This window comes from Choloepus didactylus, chromosome 8 (genome assembly GCF_015220235.1).
Source record: "Choloepus didactylus isolate mChoDid1 chromosome 8, mChoDid1.pri, whole genome shotgun sequence".
NCBI lineage: Eukaryota > Metazoa > Chordata > Mammalia > Pilosa > Megalonychidae > Choloepus > Choloepus didactylus.
In genome coordinates, this window is record NC_051314.1 from 141,122,221 (window position 1) to 141,134,622 (window position 12,402).

The window sequence follows — 12,402 nt, forward strand, 5'->3', positions numbered from 1 at the left end:
TTATACAACCTAATCTATAAAATTTCTAGGAACTAATTACAAATGATAAGTTAAAAGACTAATTTTGTGTATTTCTCACATTGTACATTACATTCTATTTTTATTCATGTGTCTTTTAGATATTCTTTACAAATCCATTAAAAGGACAAATACTTTATGAATGCTCCACATTAGTATTTTACAACCTAGGTTCTATTTTTGAAAGGTGTTACTAGATGTTCTATATGTTTTTAAAAAAGAATCCAAGAGAAATATCATATATGTCATATGTTACATATTCTTTTCTTGGATATTCATGATGTAATTAGCTTATTAATGTTTTTAAGTTGTCCTATGAACATAAATAGCTTATTTTCTTTTGTGTAACTCAGTCTCCCAGACTTATTTGATCTTGGAGTCCATTTTTATTCCCAGAGAACACCTGCTTCCAAAAAAAATGAAACCATGTCTCTGCAAGAACCTGAGGAACTAATATTATTTGGAACACTGTCAGAACTTTTGCTTTATAATCTTGTGGGCAGGACTATTTCTTAACTAATTCTAAGTTTTCTGAGGTGTCTGTAAAAACTTCCAGACTAAGGAATTACTATTCCTCCTGTAATATGTTCCAGTGAAATGATTTCATAAAACAGAAATCTACAGCTATATCAGTGTCACTTTCCCAGTCAATTTGCATGGCAACTCAACATAATAAGATGGCTTAATTTTGGAGCATATTTACAGGATGCAAAGTATCCAGAAATTGTTATAATTGCAGAGAGTACTTGTTAAAAAATCAGCAAGGATCACTAAGGGACATAGGCATATACAAATACATATATACACACACATGCACACACACAAACGTACACCACCCCCACAAAAATCACATGGTCACAATGTGAGATTTAGTAAACTATGAAAGGCCACAATTTTGCAAATGCTAGAATCTCACTTGAAGTTATGTGGTAGGCTCCACACTACACACATTAGAGTCCTATAATTGGTGGTTGTGATGGTTAATTTCACGTGTCACCTTGGCTAGGTTAATGGTGTCCAGTTGTTTGGTCAAGCAAGGACTGGCCTGATTGTTACTCTGAAAGTATTTTTGTAGATGGATTTGCATCTATAGTCGGCTAACTGCCTGTACAGCTGATTACATCTATAATCAATAAAGACTGCCCTCAGCAACGAGGCAAGTCTCCTCACCCAATCAGCCAAAGGTCTTAAAGCCAGAACTGAGGCTTTCTTCAGAAAGAAGAATCCCTGCCTCTACCTCACCAACCAGCTTCTACTGGAGAATTCAACTTCATTATCCTCAGAGTTTCCAACCTGGGGCCTGCCCTATGGAATTTGGACTTGCCAATCCCCACGGTCACGTGAGTATCAATTCATTTAATAAATCTCTTAATATTTAAATTCACTTGTGCAAGCACACACACAGACACAGACACACACATATATATAACCTGTTGGTTCTGTTTCTCTGGAAAACCTCACTAATACAGTCGTGACTGACTTGAAAACAGTCAGCCTTGGATCTTTCCTCAGTATGCCTTCTCTCACAAGAATGATTTTACTTTTAAGGACAAATTTACATACTTTCAAGTTTTGTAAACATTTGTTCATCACAAAACACTTCCTTGAATAACATGCCCTTGAGTAATAACCACTAGCTCACAGATGCTAAGATAGACCTAATCTTTCTTCACTTTTCAGTGATATCTCAGACTTGATAATTGTGTATCTCAGTTTACCTTTGTTAAGAGCTGGAGATTAACCTTCCCACCTGAACATAATCTCTAACTTGAGAAGGGGGTTTTAGAACTTAGGTGGTCTATTCTTGGAGTAATTAGCATTGACAATGTTTTAAATGGATGGCACTGGGAAAATAATTTCTGCAATAGGACAAATGCTGCTTTTTATTTCCAAAAAAGTTACAACCAAGCTCTCTAAAATAATGTTTATTGCATATGCTTTAAGAAAAGGTATTTAAAATAACCTAACTAGAAAAAACCAAACAGTTCTGCAACTTTTGAAATATTAAGTACTCAAGATAAGCCTTTTATTTAAAATGGCATCAATTTAATGGATGAAAGAACTAAAGAAAAAAAAAACACACTTGATACATATAACTACTGAATTATTATGTACCATTCTGTTAAAAACCTAAGTGTCATTTCTCAACTAGTACTCTTTGGCAAAGAGTTATATATCATGATAGCCAGTAAATGGTACACATTTCACTGAAATGATAATTTCATAACTGTCTAAGTTTTGATCAAAGGCACCTTTTCCTTCTTACAATATAGTACAGTTTTTCTGAAATTCTTCTGAAACCTAAATTAGTTTCCTTTGAAAGAATTTTCAAATGCCAAAAATATACTATGAGAAAAAACAAAGGAAAAAACTTTAGTAAAGTTCAATAAAGAAAAATGAAATAAGAAATTAGCAACAAACACTAATGAACTGAAAAAGCCCCTGGACATCAAGTTTGTTATCTTTCAGGCATATTCCAAAGTTTGGTTTTGCTTTAATTCATCTTTTTCTCCCTTTTCCTTCTTCATTGTTTACAATAAAATATGGGATTTTCTTACCATGCATGGCATGTTTGGGGCCTGAGAACAGTTTGACCAGAGCCCAAAAGGCATCTTCTTCATTCATATACATAAGGAGTAAAGCTGTGATTTGGCTCATCCCCTGACAGTATCCAACTTCCTAAAAAGTAAATGAGAACAAAGAAATAAGGGATATTTAAATCAAATTACATGTATTGACACATATAAAAATTCAATCTATAAAATACCAGAAATGCCTGGGCACATTATTTAATGGGCAGTTCTGTAATAAATATTATAATTTCTTTATAGTATTATGCTACATATTAAAATAGAGTAAAACTATGTATAAGAATAAATGCAGAGGAATAGACAAAGTCAAAACCTAGTTGATTTTTTACTGTCTTCTGTTCAATACTGTTTTAAAAGAGTACAAAGAGTGCTAATGTTTTTGGTTGTTTATATGTATGATTCTCAGCTCAATATTCCTGTTCTTTGCTTGGATGCTGGCAAATTTTTCTCCTCCTACAATTCCCTATTTGATGTACTCTCTCTTCTAGATTTCTGAACTGTGAGTAGACACATTTGGGAATGCTCATCCAGACTTCAACCCCTTGCTGAGAACTGCCCCCACGCTTCCCCCAAAGTCCCTGCTTATGATGCAGCCTTAGGAACTCATTTTTGTCCATATGAACTACAGCTGATGGACCAGAGAAGGACACCTGACCCCAGAGAAGCAATTAATTGGCTGAACAGTAACTAATCATATTCCTTCTCTAGGAAATTTGAACAATGCCAGAGATTATAACCAGATAAGGGCATGTATTTGAACAGAAGGGTCATGATGAGTCTGTGGGTGCAATTTTAGCCACATAAAAACTGATAAATAGGCAAAGAAAGACACCCTGGAGAGAAACAGTTCACAGATACAATCCTGTGGCCCCACTGGGAAAGCAAAAAAGGTGAGCTATCTTTCTCACTGAGAGCCTTCTACTTTCCAGCTCCAGTTCCCATGAGGCTCAACTATTGCTTCATTTCTGTGAGCGACCCTTTAATAAACCCCTCGTTAACTTGCCCTAGTTTAAGTGAATTCCTGGTCTTTGTAACTTTAAATTAATCACAACAGGAATTATATTCCCCAAAGTTCAAAGGTTGTCCTCCCAGTCAACAAGCATTTATTTAACACTAATTAATCTTTCCACAAATTAGCTCTCCCCAAAGTGGTAAATGCCTTAAGAACAGTATGTTCTATTACCCAGAAGTTTAGTTTGAGCCTACTCCTGGAGATAGCAAGTAAGTACATGATACTGAAAAGCAAACTCCCAGGTGCCATGAAGAGATGTCAACGGAGTCACGCAAAACTTATTCTAGCCCTACCAATGCACCACACAAATGAGAGGCAGGTGGCTTTTCCCGGTTTTATTTATACACAGAGTTAATCTTTAACTAAGTAAAATACTCCCTAGAAGCAGAGCCCAATAACACTTTGACATGGGGCATTTCACATGTCCTCTTCTAAAGGAAGAACCAAATAAGGTGGGGAATAGATGGAGATGTAAATATTTAAGGGCTTCTTTATCCAAGCCTGAGCCAGAAAGGAACGAGAGGGTGAGAGACAGGGAGAAGAATCTGAGAAGATTCATATTTCCAATATTACATGAGGATCATCTCCAATTTTCTGTTCTTCTAGCCCTGCTCATTCTCTGTCCTATTTTCTTAAAAATAAAAATAAAACAACAAAACCACAAAACATAACAAAACAAAGCGATCTGGAAAGACGAAGAAACAGTGGTGTGCCACTTCCGAATCAGCTCTGCTCTAAGACCCTGGGGTTACCAGAGGAGACTTATCAGAACCCACAGAGACCACCTGGGACTTCAGAGACCGCCTATTCCTGAGGCGGAGAAACACAGCCTAAAAGGCCCTCTCAGCAGTGTCAGAAGAACACCTCCAGCTCCTCTGAACACAACTCACAGAACTATGGGCAGGCATGCTCCAGCTTACCGTATTGTAAATAGAATATGCTGCAAGAACATGGAATAAGGATTGTTGCCTAGAGAAAAAAAAATACATTAAACACAATTCAGTTACTTCATATTTTTTTAAGTTATAAACATTTAAAAATTAAACAACAGGTTGACTGAAAATCAACAGATGAATTCACATAAAACTATAACTGCAATGAAGAAATGATGCATGCCATGATCTAACTTAAACAATACTCTATTTAGTCTAAATTTGAGACTAGATAACATTCATTCTGAATGAAAGAATACACACCAGAAAACGCAAAAGGCTTCACAACTTACCTAATTTGTTGCCCTCTTTGGATGAACTATCTCACTCTAAAATCATCACCACAGAAGCAGGTGGCTTGACAGAACAGTGAAATATGTCCTTTTAAAAACTCAGTTACACTGTCAACTAGGTGGCAACAGCTTGCAGGGCTAGGGCAGTGTTCTCCAGAAGACTATGTATGCTTGGACTCAGCATCCACTCTATGGTGCTATTTCTTCCATAGCCAGGATTCATGGTCCAGGAATCAAGGGGTAGAAATGGAAGTGGCACCACTCACTATTACCCTTAGTGATCCACTAGGAAAAAATTTGCTTCCTGTCCCTGCAACCTTAAGCTCTGCTGGTCTACAGGTTTTAGTTCCAGAAGGAGTGCTTCCACCAGAAGACACAACAATGATTCAATTGAACTGGAAGTTAAAACTGCACCTGGCCACTTTAGGCTCCTCACACCTCTGAATCAACAGGCAAGGAAGGGGATTACTGTACTGGCTGGGGTGATCCTGACTATCAAGGGGAAACAGGACTGCCACTACACAATAGAGGTAAAGAAGGGTTTGCCTGGACTATGGGAGATCCCCTAGGATGTCTCTTAGTACTACCACACCCTGTGATTAAAGTCAATGGAAAACTGTAACAACCCAATCCAGGCAGGACTACCAATGGCCAAGAAACTTCAGGAATGAAGGTCTGGGTAATCCCACCAGGCAAAAAATCAGGCCAGCTGAGGTGCTTGCTAAGGGTAAAGGGAACATGGAATGGGCAGTGGAAGAAGGTAGTGATAAATATGAACTACAGCCATGTGACCAGTTACAGAAATGAGGACTGCAACGGTTGCATTTCTTCCTTATTTTTTGTTATGAGTTTGACTGTATATATATTAACCAAATATTTTTGTTTTCTCTTCTCCCTTTATCATCTAAATTTAAGATGTATTAATAATAGATAACTTCATATCACAGAATTTAAGGTATAAGATATCAAGAAAAGGAATGAATATCATCCAAGGACATAGCCTCTCCATGTGGGGAAAAGGTTAGCATTTCAGTTGTAAGCAGGATAGCTGTATTGTATTAGGCAGAGGTACAGCTCTGTTATTATCTTTACTGGAAATTAATGAGATACATATAAGTGCCAAGCTTCCAAAGGGTAGAATGTGATGGTTAATTTTATGTGTCATCTTGGCTAGGTTACAATCCTGTTATTCAGTCAAGCTAGTTGCTGCTGCACATGTGAAGGCATTTTAGTAGACGTGATTCAAGGCCATCACCAGCTGACTCTAAGTAGGGGAGATCATCCCAGACAAACTGGGTGGGCCTGAGTCAATCAGTTAAAAGGCCTTAAGAGCCGAGACTTCCCTGAGGAAGAAGAAATTCTGTCGGCAGGAGCTTCACCTCCTGCCCCAGAATTCCAGCCTGTCCGTCCTCATGGACTGCCCTTTCTGACAGCCTGCCCTACAGATCTTGGACTTTCCTCAATAATCCCAACAACTGCATAAAACAATTCCTTGCAGTGTTATCTCTTAACATGTATCTCCTACTGGTTCTATTTCTCTGGTTGAACCCTGACTGATACAGAGGTCAGCAAAATTGCACCTCCCATTCACAAGCTGCCACAGCAATGATATAGTCAGTGTCAGTCATGGAGAGTAGAAACGCCTTATTATAGTCAGGTAGTTTGAATATATTCATTAATTTCTTACTTTTTTAGTTTTATTTATGCATATGGTCAAGGTTTTATGGCCAAATTTATCACTGACGGTTCTCAAGAAGAGAGACAATCTTTCATTTATTTTCTAAGTGTTGTAATAAAATTATCTACCATATTTTTAAAGAATTCCCAGATCTTAAGATGATTCTTTACCAATTTTATAGCATATACTATGTCAAAACATTAAAAAATATAGTTTAGATTAGATACTAAGTTTCATACAACATGGACTCAAACGTCTGCAAAAGCTTAAACCATTAGACCTGAATTAAAATGACAGTCCATACAAGCCATTCTAAACACTTACATTTTAAGTTAATAAAGACTCTGATAAAGACTATGTATATATGTCTTTGGTTTTTTTTTTTAAACATTTCATAATATTAAACTTTACTTACTTAACTCCGTATCTGTCTCTAAACATAATATGGTCCCTAAATGTGCGGTTGACATCAAGGTCAATTTGTCTGATATCAGGTGAACAACCTCGTGCTCTGTGCTTTAATTTCTAAGAGGAAAAAAAGAACACATTTTTATGGAAATCAGCTATTGAAAAGTCTATGACAAATAGTAAAATAATTCTCATTAATTTATTTTTTTTAGTTTAGGAAAATCATTCCCATGATTCAAAAATCAAAACAATGTACAAACGTATATAATGAAAAGATTCCCTCCCACCCATGCTCCCATCCTCCTCTCACCCTCATCAGCTTCTTGCCCTCCCATCCTGTCAATATAGTAAGGTTTTTGTTTGGGATAGATATATTTTTCAGAAATTGTATTACTAAGTTCATGTAAAAGCTCTTCACAGCTGAGCAATGTAGTCTGCTATGATTTTTTTCTTTCCAGCACAAAATTTTTGTTTTCCTTGGAGCTAATCGTCTTGTTTCTTGATTTGCTTCATTTTCTACAAAATTGTCACTAATTCAATCCCAAACTCACTTTAAGGTACATACACCTCCCCTGGAGATGTTCAAATAGAATAGGTATTCTGCCAATTCCATCTTCTTGGCAACATCTCCCCCAGAGCCTTCTGACCTGCTTCAGTCTGGGTTGGTTGGTCTGCAAGCCGGGTACATGGCTGATGCCAGGGGCTCCTCACCATCTCCTAGAGCTGCCCTTTGTTTTTCTCTTGTGGTGGGCCCCTGGTCCTGGGTCTCACGTCTTCTTTCTTGCTTTATTGCCTTCATCGGGAGGAGCTCATCCTCCAGTAGCTCCTGTGAAAGGGTGTGTGGAAGACAAAATTTTTTGAATGTCTGATAATGTCTGTTCCTTTTAGCCTCATATTTAACTGTTTGGCTGTTGTAAAATCTTACGTTGGAAAATAGTTTTGCCCTAAAGGCTATCTTCTAGCTCCCAGTGTTGGCATTCTAACTCTTTGTTTCTTTATAATGAAATCTATTTTTTTTTCCTTCTAGAAGCTTGTAGGAGTCTCTCTTCGTGTTCTGAAATTCCACGTTTCTGTACTTGGTGTTGATTTACTTTTATCCATAGGATAGGGCACTTGATGGATCCTTTCAGTCTTAAAAACTCACATTCGTCTCTCTCAGTTTCGAGAAATTTTCTTCTACAATTCCTTTGAGTTTCTCATGTTCCCACCCATTTCTGATTTTCTCTTTCTGGAACTCTTATTATTACAGCATGGAATCTCCGGGACTTTAATCTAATTTTCTTGTATTCTCTATTAGTTTCCTTCTCTGCCTTTTTTATCTACTTTGTGGGAAATTTCCTCAGTTTTTATTTTCAAACCCTCTTAAGATTTTTATTTCTATTGTCAGTTTTTATATTCATAAGCTCTTTTTGTCCTTGAACATTCCTTTTTCATAGCATCCTCTACTTGTTTAATGGCTGCAGTACCCATCTTTATTTCTCTGAATGTGAATTTTTTTTTTTATGGTTTCTTCTTGCTCTATAGTCTGTTTCTTAGACGTTGCTCTTTCCATTTGTTTGATTTGGCTTGTTTTTCATATTAGCTCCTTTCCTCAAATGAATAATGATATAATTTGCTTATATTTAAAAGTGGGACACTAAAAAGCTGATTGAAAGCTCTGTGTGTAAGAGTGGGTTTCCCAACTGTGGTCTTCATTGCAGAGTGAGCTTGCAGGGCAATTTCACTGAGGCTGCCCTAATGCCAGTAACTTTGGCTTTTTTCTCATAGATTCCCCAGATTCTCTAAAGAACATTCTTCTGATCCCCTGCCTAGAAGACAAGCACTGGGAGGCCAAGGTTCTGGGAGCCAAGTGGAGGAAAAAGGCTGGAATGTCCACAATTCAGGATGTTCAGTTCCTCCGCTTTCATCATAGCCGAGTCCTGTGTTCTCTCTAGTCCAGATTCCCTTTGTTTTATCCTTTCCAAATAACAAACCTCCAGTCTTGTGCCAGGATGTGGGAGGGGATTCAGGGGCACTAACTGCTTTAAGATTTTCACCCACTTCCCCTGTTTTCAGTTTCACCTTCAGTTCCAGTGTAACTGGTGTTGGCAATTACCAAGTCTTTTGGAGATTATAAGACAGAAATCAGGTTGCTTCACTGATTTCCCACTGCCAGCCTAGGATTTTGCTTTCTCAGGTTTGCTAAGTTTACTAAACATTCATCTGCATTCTAATCTCCAAAAATTAGTAGCTGTTATCTCTTCTCCCATCTTCTTCTTTGTGGATTTGCCTTTTTTAATTGCCCTCTGCTGTCCATTTAATAGCCTTTCAGGAGGAAGGGGAGCTAAATGAGTATGTTAAACTTCCCATAATTTAGCCAGATGGAACATTATAATTTAGATTAATTTATACTTAACCATGTTTAAGTGTAAAGCATCTAGATACATGTTATACTGATCTACTTACCATATATTGGTAACATACATTTATTGCTAAAATCAACTCCAATAAATATATATATAAAGTTAAGTATTAACTTCTAACTTAAGCTAAAAGTGGAAAGAAGAGTATATGGGTATGTCTGGATTATGTGTGTGTACATTAAGTGTTTTATGAGTATGTATATTTTTGTGTTTTGAGGTGTGTGTTCAGAGAAGGGCAGCTTCTGTAGTTTTTGAAACCCTGTTAGTATATTTCAGAGACTGAAGACAGAGGAAGATAGTTCAAGTATTGTATAAAAATCATAAGAGCACTAAAATATTATTGCATGCTACTTCTGTTACTCCAGGTGGTCTGGAGGACAATACAAAATTTAGCTTCAAATATAATAATCTCATATTTCTTCTTTTAATACCTAAAAAAAAAATTAGGTAATGGGAAAGCAAATAAGAAGTGTTACGGATTGAACTGTGTCCCCCAAAAAGACATGTTCACGCCTTAACCTCTGGTCCCAGGAATCTGATCCCATTTGGAAACAGAATCTTTGAAGACATTATTAGTTAAGATGAGGCCAGACTGGATTGGGGTGGACCCTAATCCAATATAACTGGTGTCCTTATAGGCAGTGGAAATTTGGACATAGTTAGTAAGGGAAAGACAGAGAGACAGAGAGATGGGGAGGAGGAGGAAGGGAGGAAGGGAGAGAGAAGCACACAGCCATGTGACAGAGGCAGAGACTGAGTCATGCCACTACAAGTCAAGGAGCACCACAGACTGCCAGTCACCCACCAGAAGCCAGGGTGTGCCAGTTTGAGTGTATTGTGTCCCCCAAATGCCATTATCTTTGTGGTCTTGTGTGGGGCAGACGTTTTGGTGATGGTTGGATTTGCTTGGAGTGTGCCCCACCCAGCTGTGGGAGATAATTTTGATGAGATGTTCCCATGGAGGCGTGGCCCCACCCATTCGGGGTGGGCCTTGATCGGTGGAGCTATATAAACGAGCTGACTCAAAGAGGAAAGAGAGTGCAGCTGGGAGTGATGTTTTGAAGAGGAGCAAGCTTGCTAGAGAGGAATGTCCTGGGAGAAAGCCGTTTTGAGGCCGGAGCTATGGAGCAGACGCCGGCTGCCTTCCCAGCTAGCAGAGGTTTTCCGGACGCCATTGGCCATCCTCAGGTGAAGGTGCCCGGTTGCTGATGTGTTTACCTTGGACGCTTTGTGGCCTTAAGACTGTAACTGTGTAGTGAAATAAACCCCCGTTTTATAAAAGCCTATCCATCTCTGGTGTTTTGCATTCTGCAGCATTAGCAAACTAAGACACAGGGTGAAGCATGGGACAGTTTCTCTCCTTTAAGAGGAAACATGGCCCTACTGGTACCTTGATTTCGGACTTCTAGCTTCCAGAACTGACAGACAATAAATTTCTGTTGTTTAAGTCAAATGGACTATGGTACTTTGGTACATCAGCCCTGCAAACTGAGACAAGAGGTTACTGTTATTGTTCAATAAGCCTCCTTGTAAAAAATGGGATATAAAAACATAGGAAGAACATGTTTGACAAGGCATGATAAAAAATGCTTTAAAATAAAATTTAGTTGGAAAGAAGAAAAACACCCAAACACATCTATAGAATCAATTACTCTGGAGGGAAAAAAAATCCAACATAAAAAAAAAAGCCTTATGACAGAAGCAATGCCCTGTTAAAAGTATGTAAGAAATAATAGGTCAGAAACATTATTTATGGTCTAAAATGTTTACAAGATAGTCACAGAATACAAGAGATCAGATACATGTATCTCTGTCAAAGGAGGTACAAAGACTTTACAGTTATCGCTGAGACTGGGTGGGTTGAGATCCAGAGTGTCACGAAAATGTAAAAGCAGCTTACTTTAAAGAAATAGATCCAATGAACCCATAGACCTGAGGGCAGAAGTGCACTGGACACACTTGGACAAGAGTGGGAGATAAAATTAGTGAAATCACTGTGAGTTTGCCTTACAAGGTCACCGAGCTTAGCTGAGGCTGTAGGTGGGATGTGAACCATGAATGACTGAGCCCTACCACTTGAGAGAAACACGCCTAGGTGTAAGAGAGACAAATACCAATATGGCACAATGGAAAGAAGAGGAGAATGCAGGAGATAAGCTTGCCAGCACGGGAGCCAGGATAGCCTAGACTTTCAATCCTGCTTCTGCTGTTTTCTAACTTTGAGGAAGTTACTTAACCTCACAAAGCTCCATTTCCAATCTGTAAAATGAAAATAACAAAGAGAGTGATAGTAATACCTGCCTCTTTGGCATAGTTATGAGAATTAAATGAGTTAATTCACTACAGCATTTAGAATAGCAGCTACACATAAAGGTCTTCAAATAATGTTAGCTCTCCTCATGGTAAAATACATACTGTATTTTAAAAATACAGTAATACAAAGCTTCAAATAAAAAAAACTCACCATATCCAAATGGGGGGAAGTTGGCATTAAGAAAGGTCTTTGGGATGGGCCTTAAAAATTCACCGATCTCCTTTTCTCTCCTTCTCCCACTTCCTTTCAGAAACAAAGCCCACCTGAGACTTCCATGGAGTCTTCCTAAACCATAAAGGTCAGTGGTGATTTCTTTTCTTTCCCTCTTCTGAACTCTGCCAACTTTTTTGTTTAACTACTTTTAGAGTGTTTGTCACATGCTAACTAGTAGTAAATATTTTTATGCATTCATGTCTCCTCTAATAGAGAATAAAAGTTTCTTGACCTTGCACCTATTCATCTCTGTATGCTCTTCAGCAACCAGCACAGAACTTGATCCTAAGAAAGGAAAAACAGCTGAGCAAGGAAATCTGAAGGACTCAAATGCGCACAAATAATTTCACCCACCTGAGAAAATTCTTAACAGATTAAGAAAAGGTAGTTTTATTGTTAGCGAAGTACCAATGTGTGCATAACTTATGGAGAGACGAGTATGAGAGAGTAGTCAGGAAAGGAAGAACTGGTTAAAAAGAAATGATGCTGGGGGAACTCAAGTAGTAAAAATAATGTTTATTTAGTGCTGAAAATTATAAGC

General features: G+C 37.9%; 1 protein-coding gene across 5 annotated transcripts in view; it reads right to left on the reverse strand.

The window, feature by feature from the left end:
- USP6NL (USP6 N-terminal like) overlaps positions 1 to 12,402 on the reverse strand; it is a 238,309-nt gene that overhangs the window by 31,035 nt on the left and 194,872 nt on the right. For 4 of the 5 annotated variants that reach the window (XM_037847962.1, XM_037847960.1, XM_037847959.1 and 1 more), the window contains 3 exons: positions 6,940 to 7,049; positions 4,542 to 4,590; positions 2,577 to 2,697 (listed from right to left, as the gene is read on the reverse strand). In XM_037847962.1, coding sequence (XP_037703890.1) covers positions 2,577 to 2,697; positions 4,542 to 4,590; positions 6,940 to 7,049 — 280 coding nt within the window. Of the gene's footprint in view, positions 1 to 2,576; positions 2,698 to 4,541; positions 4,591 to 6,939; positions 7,050 to 7,579; positions 7,714 to 12,402 lie in introns of those variants that run through there. The other variant, XM_037847963.1, reaches the window with a different exon arrangement.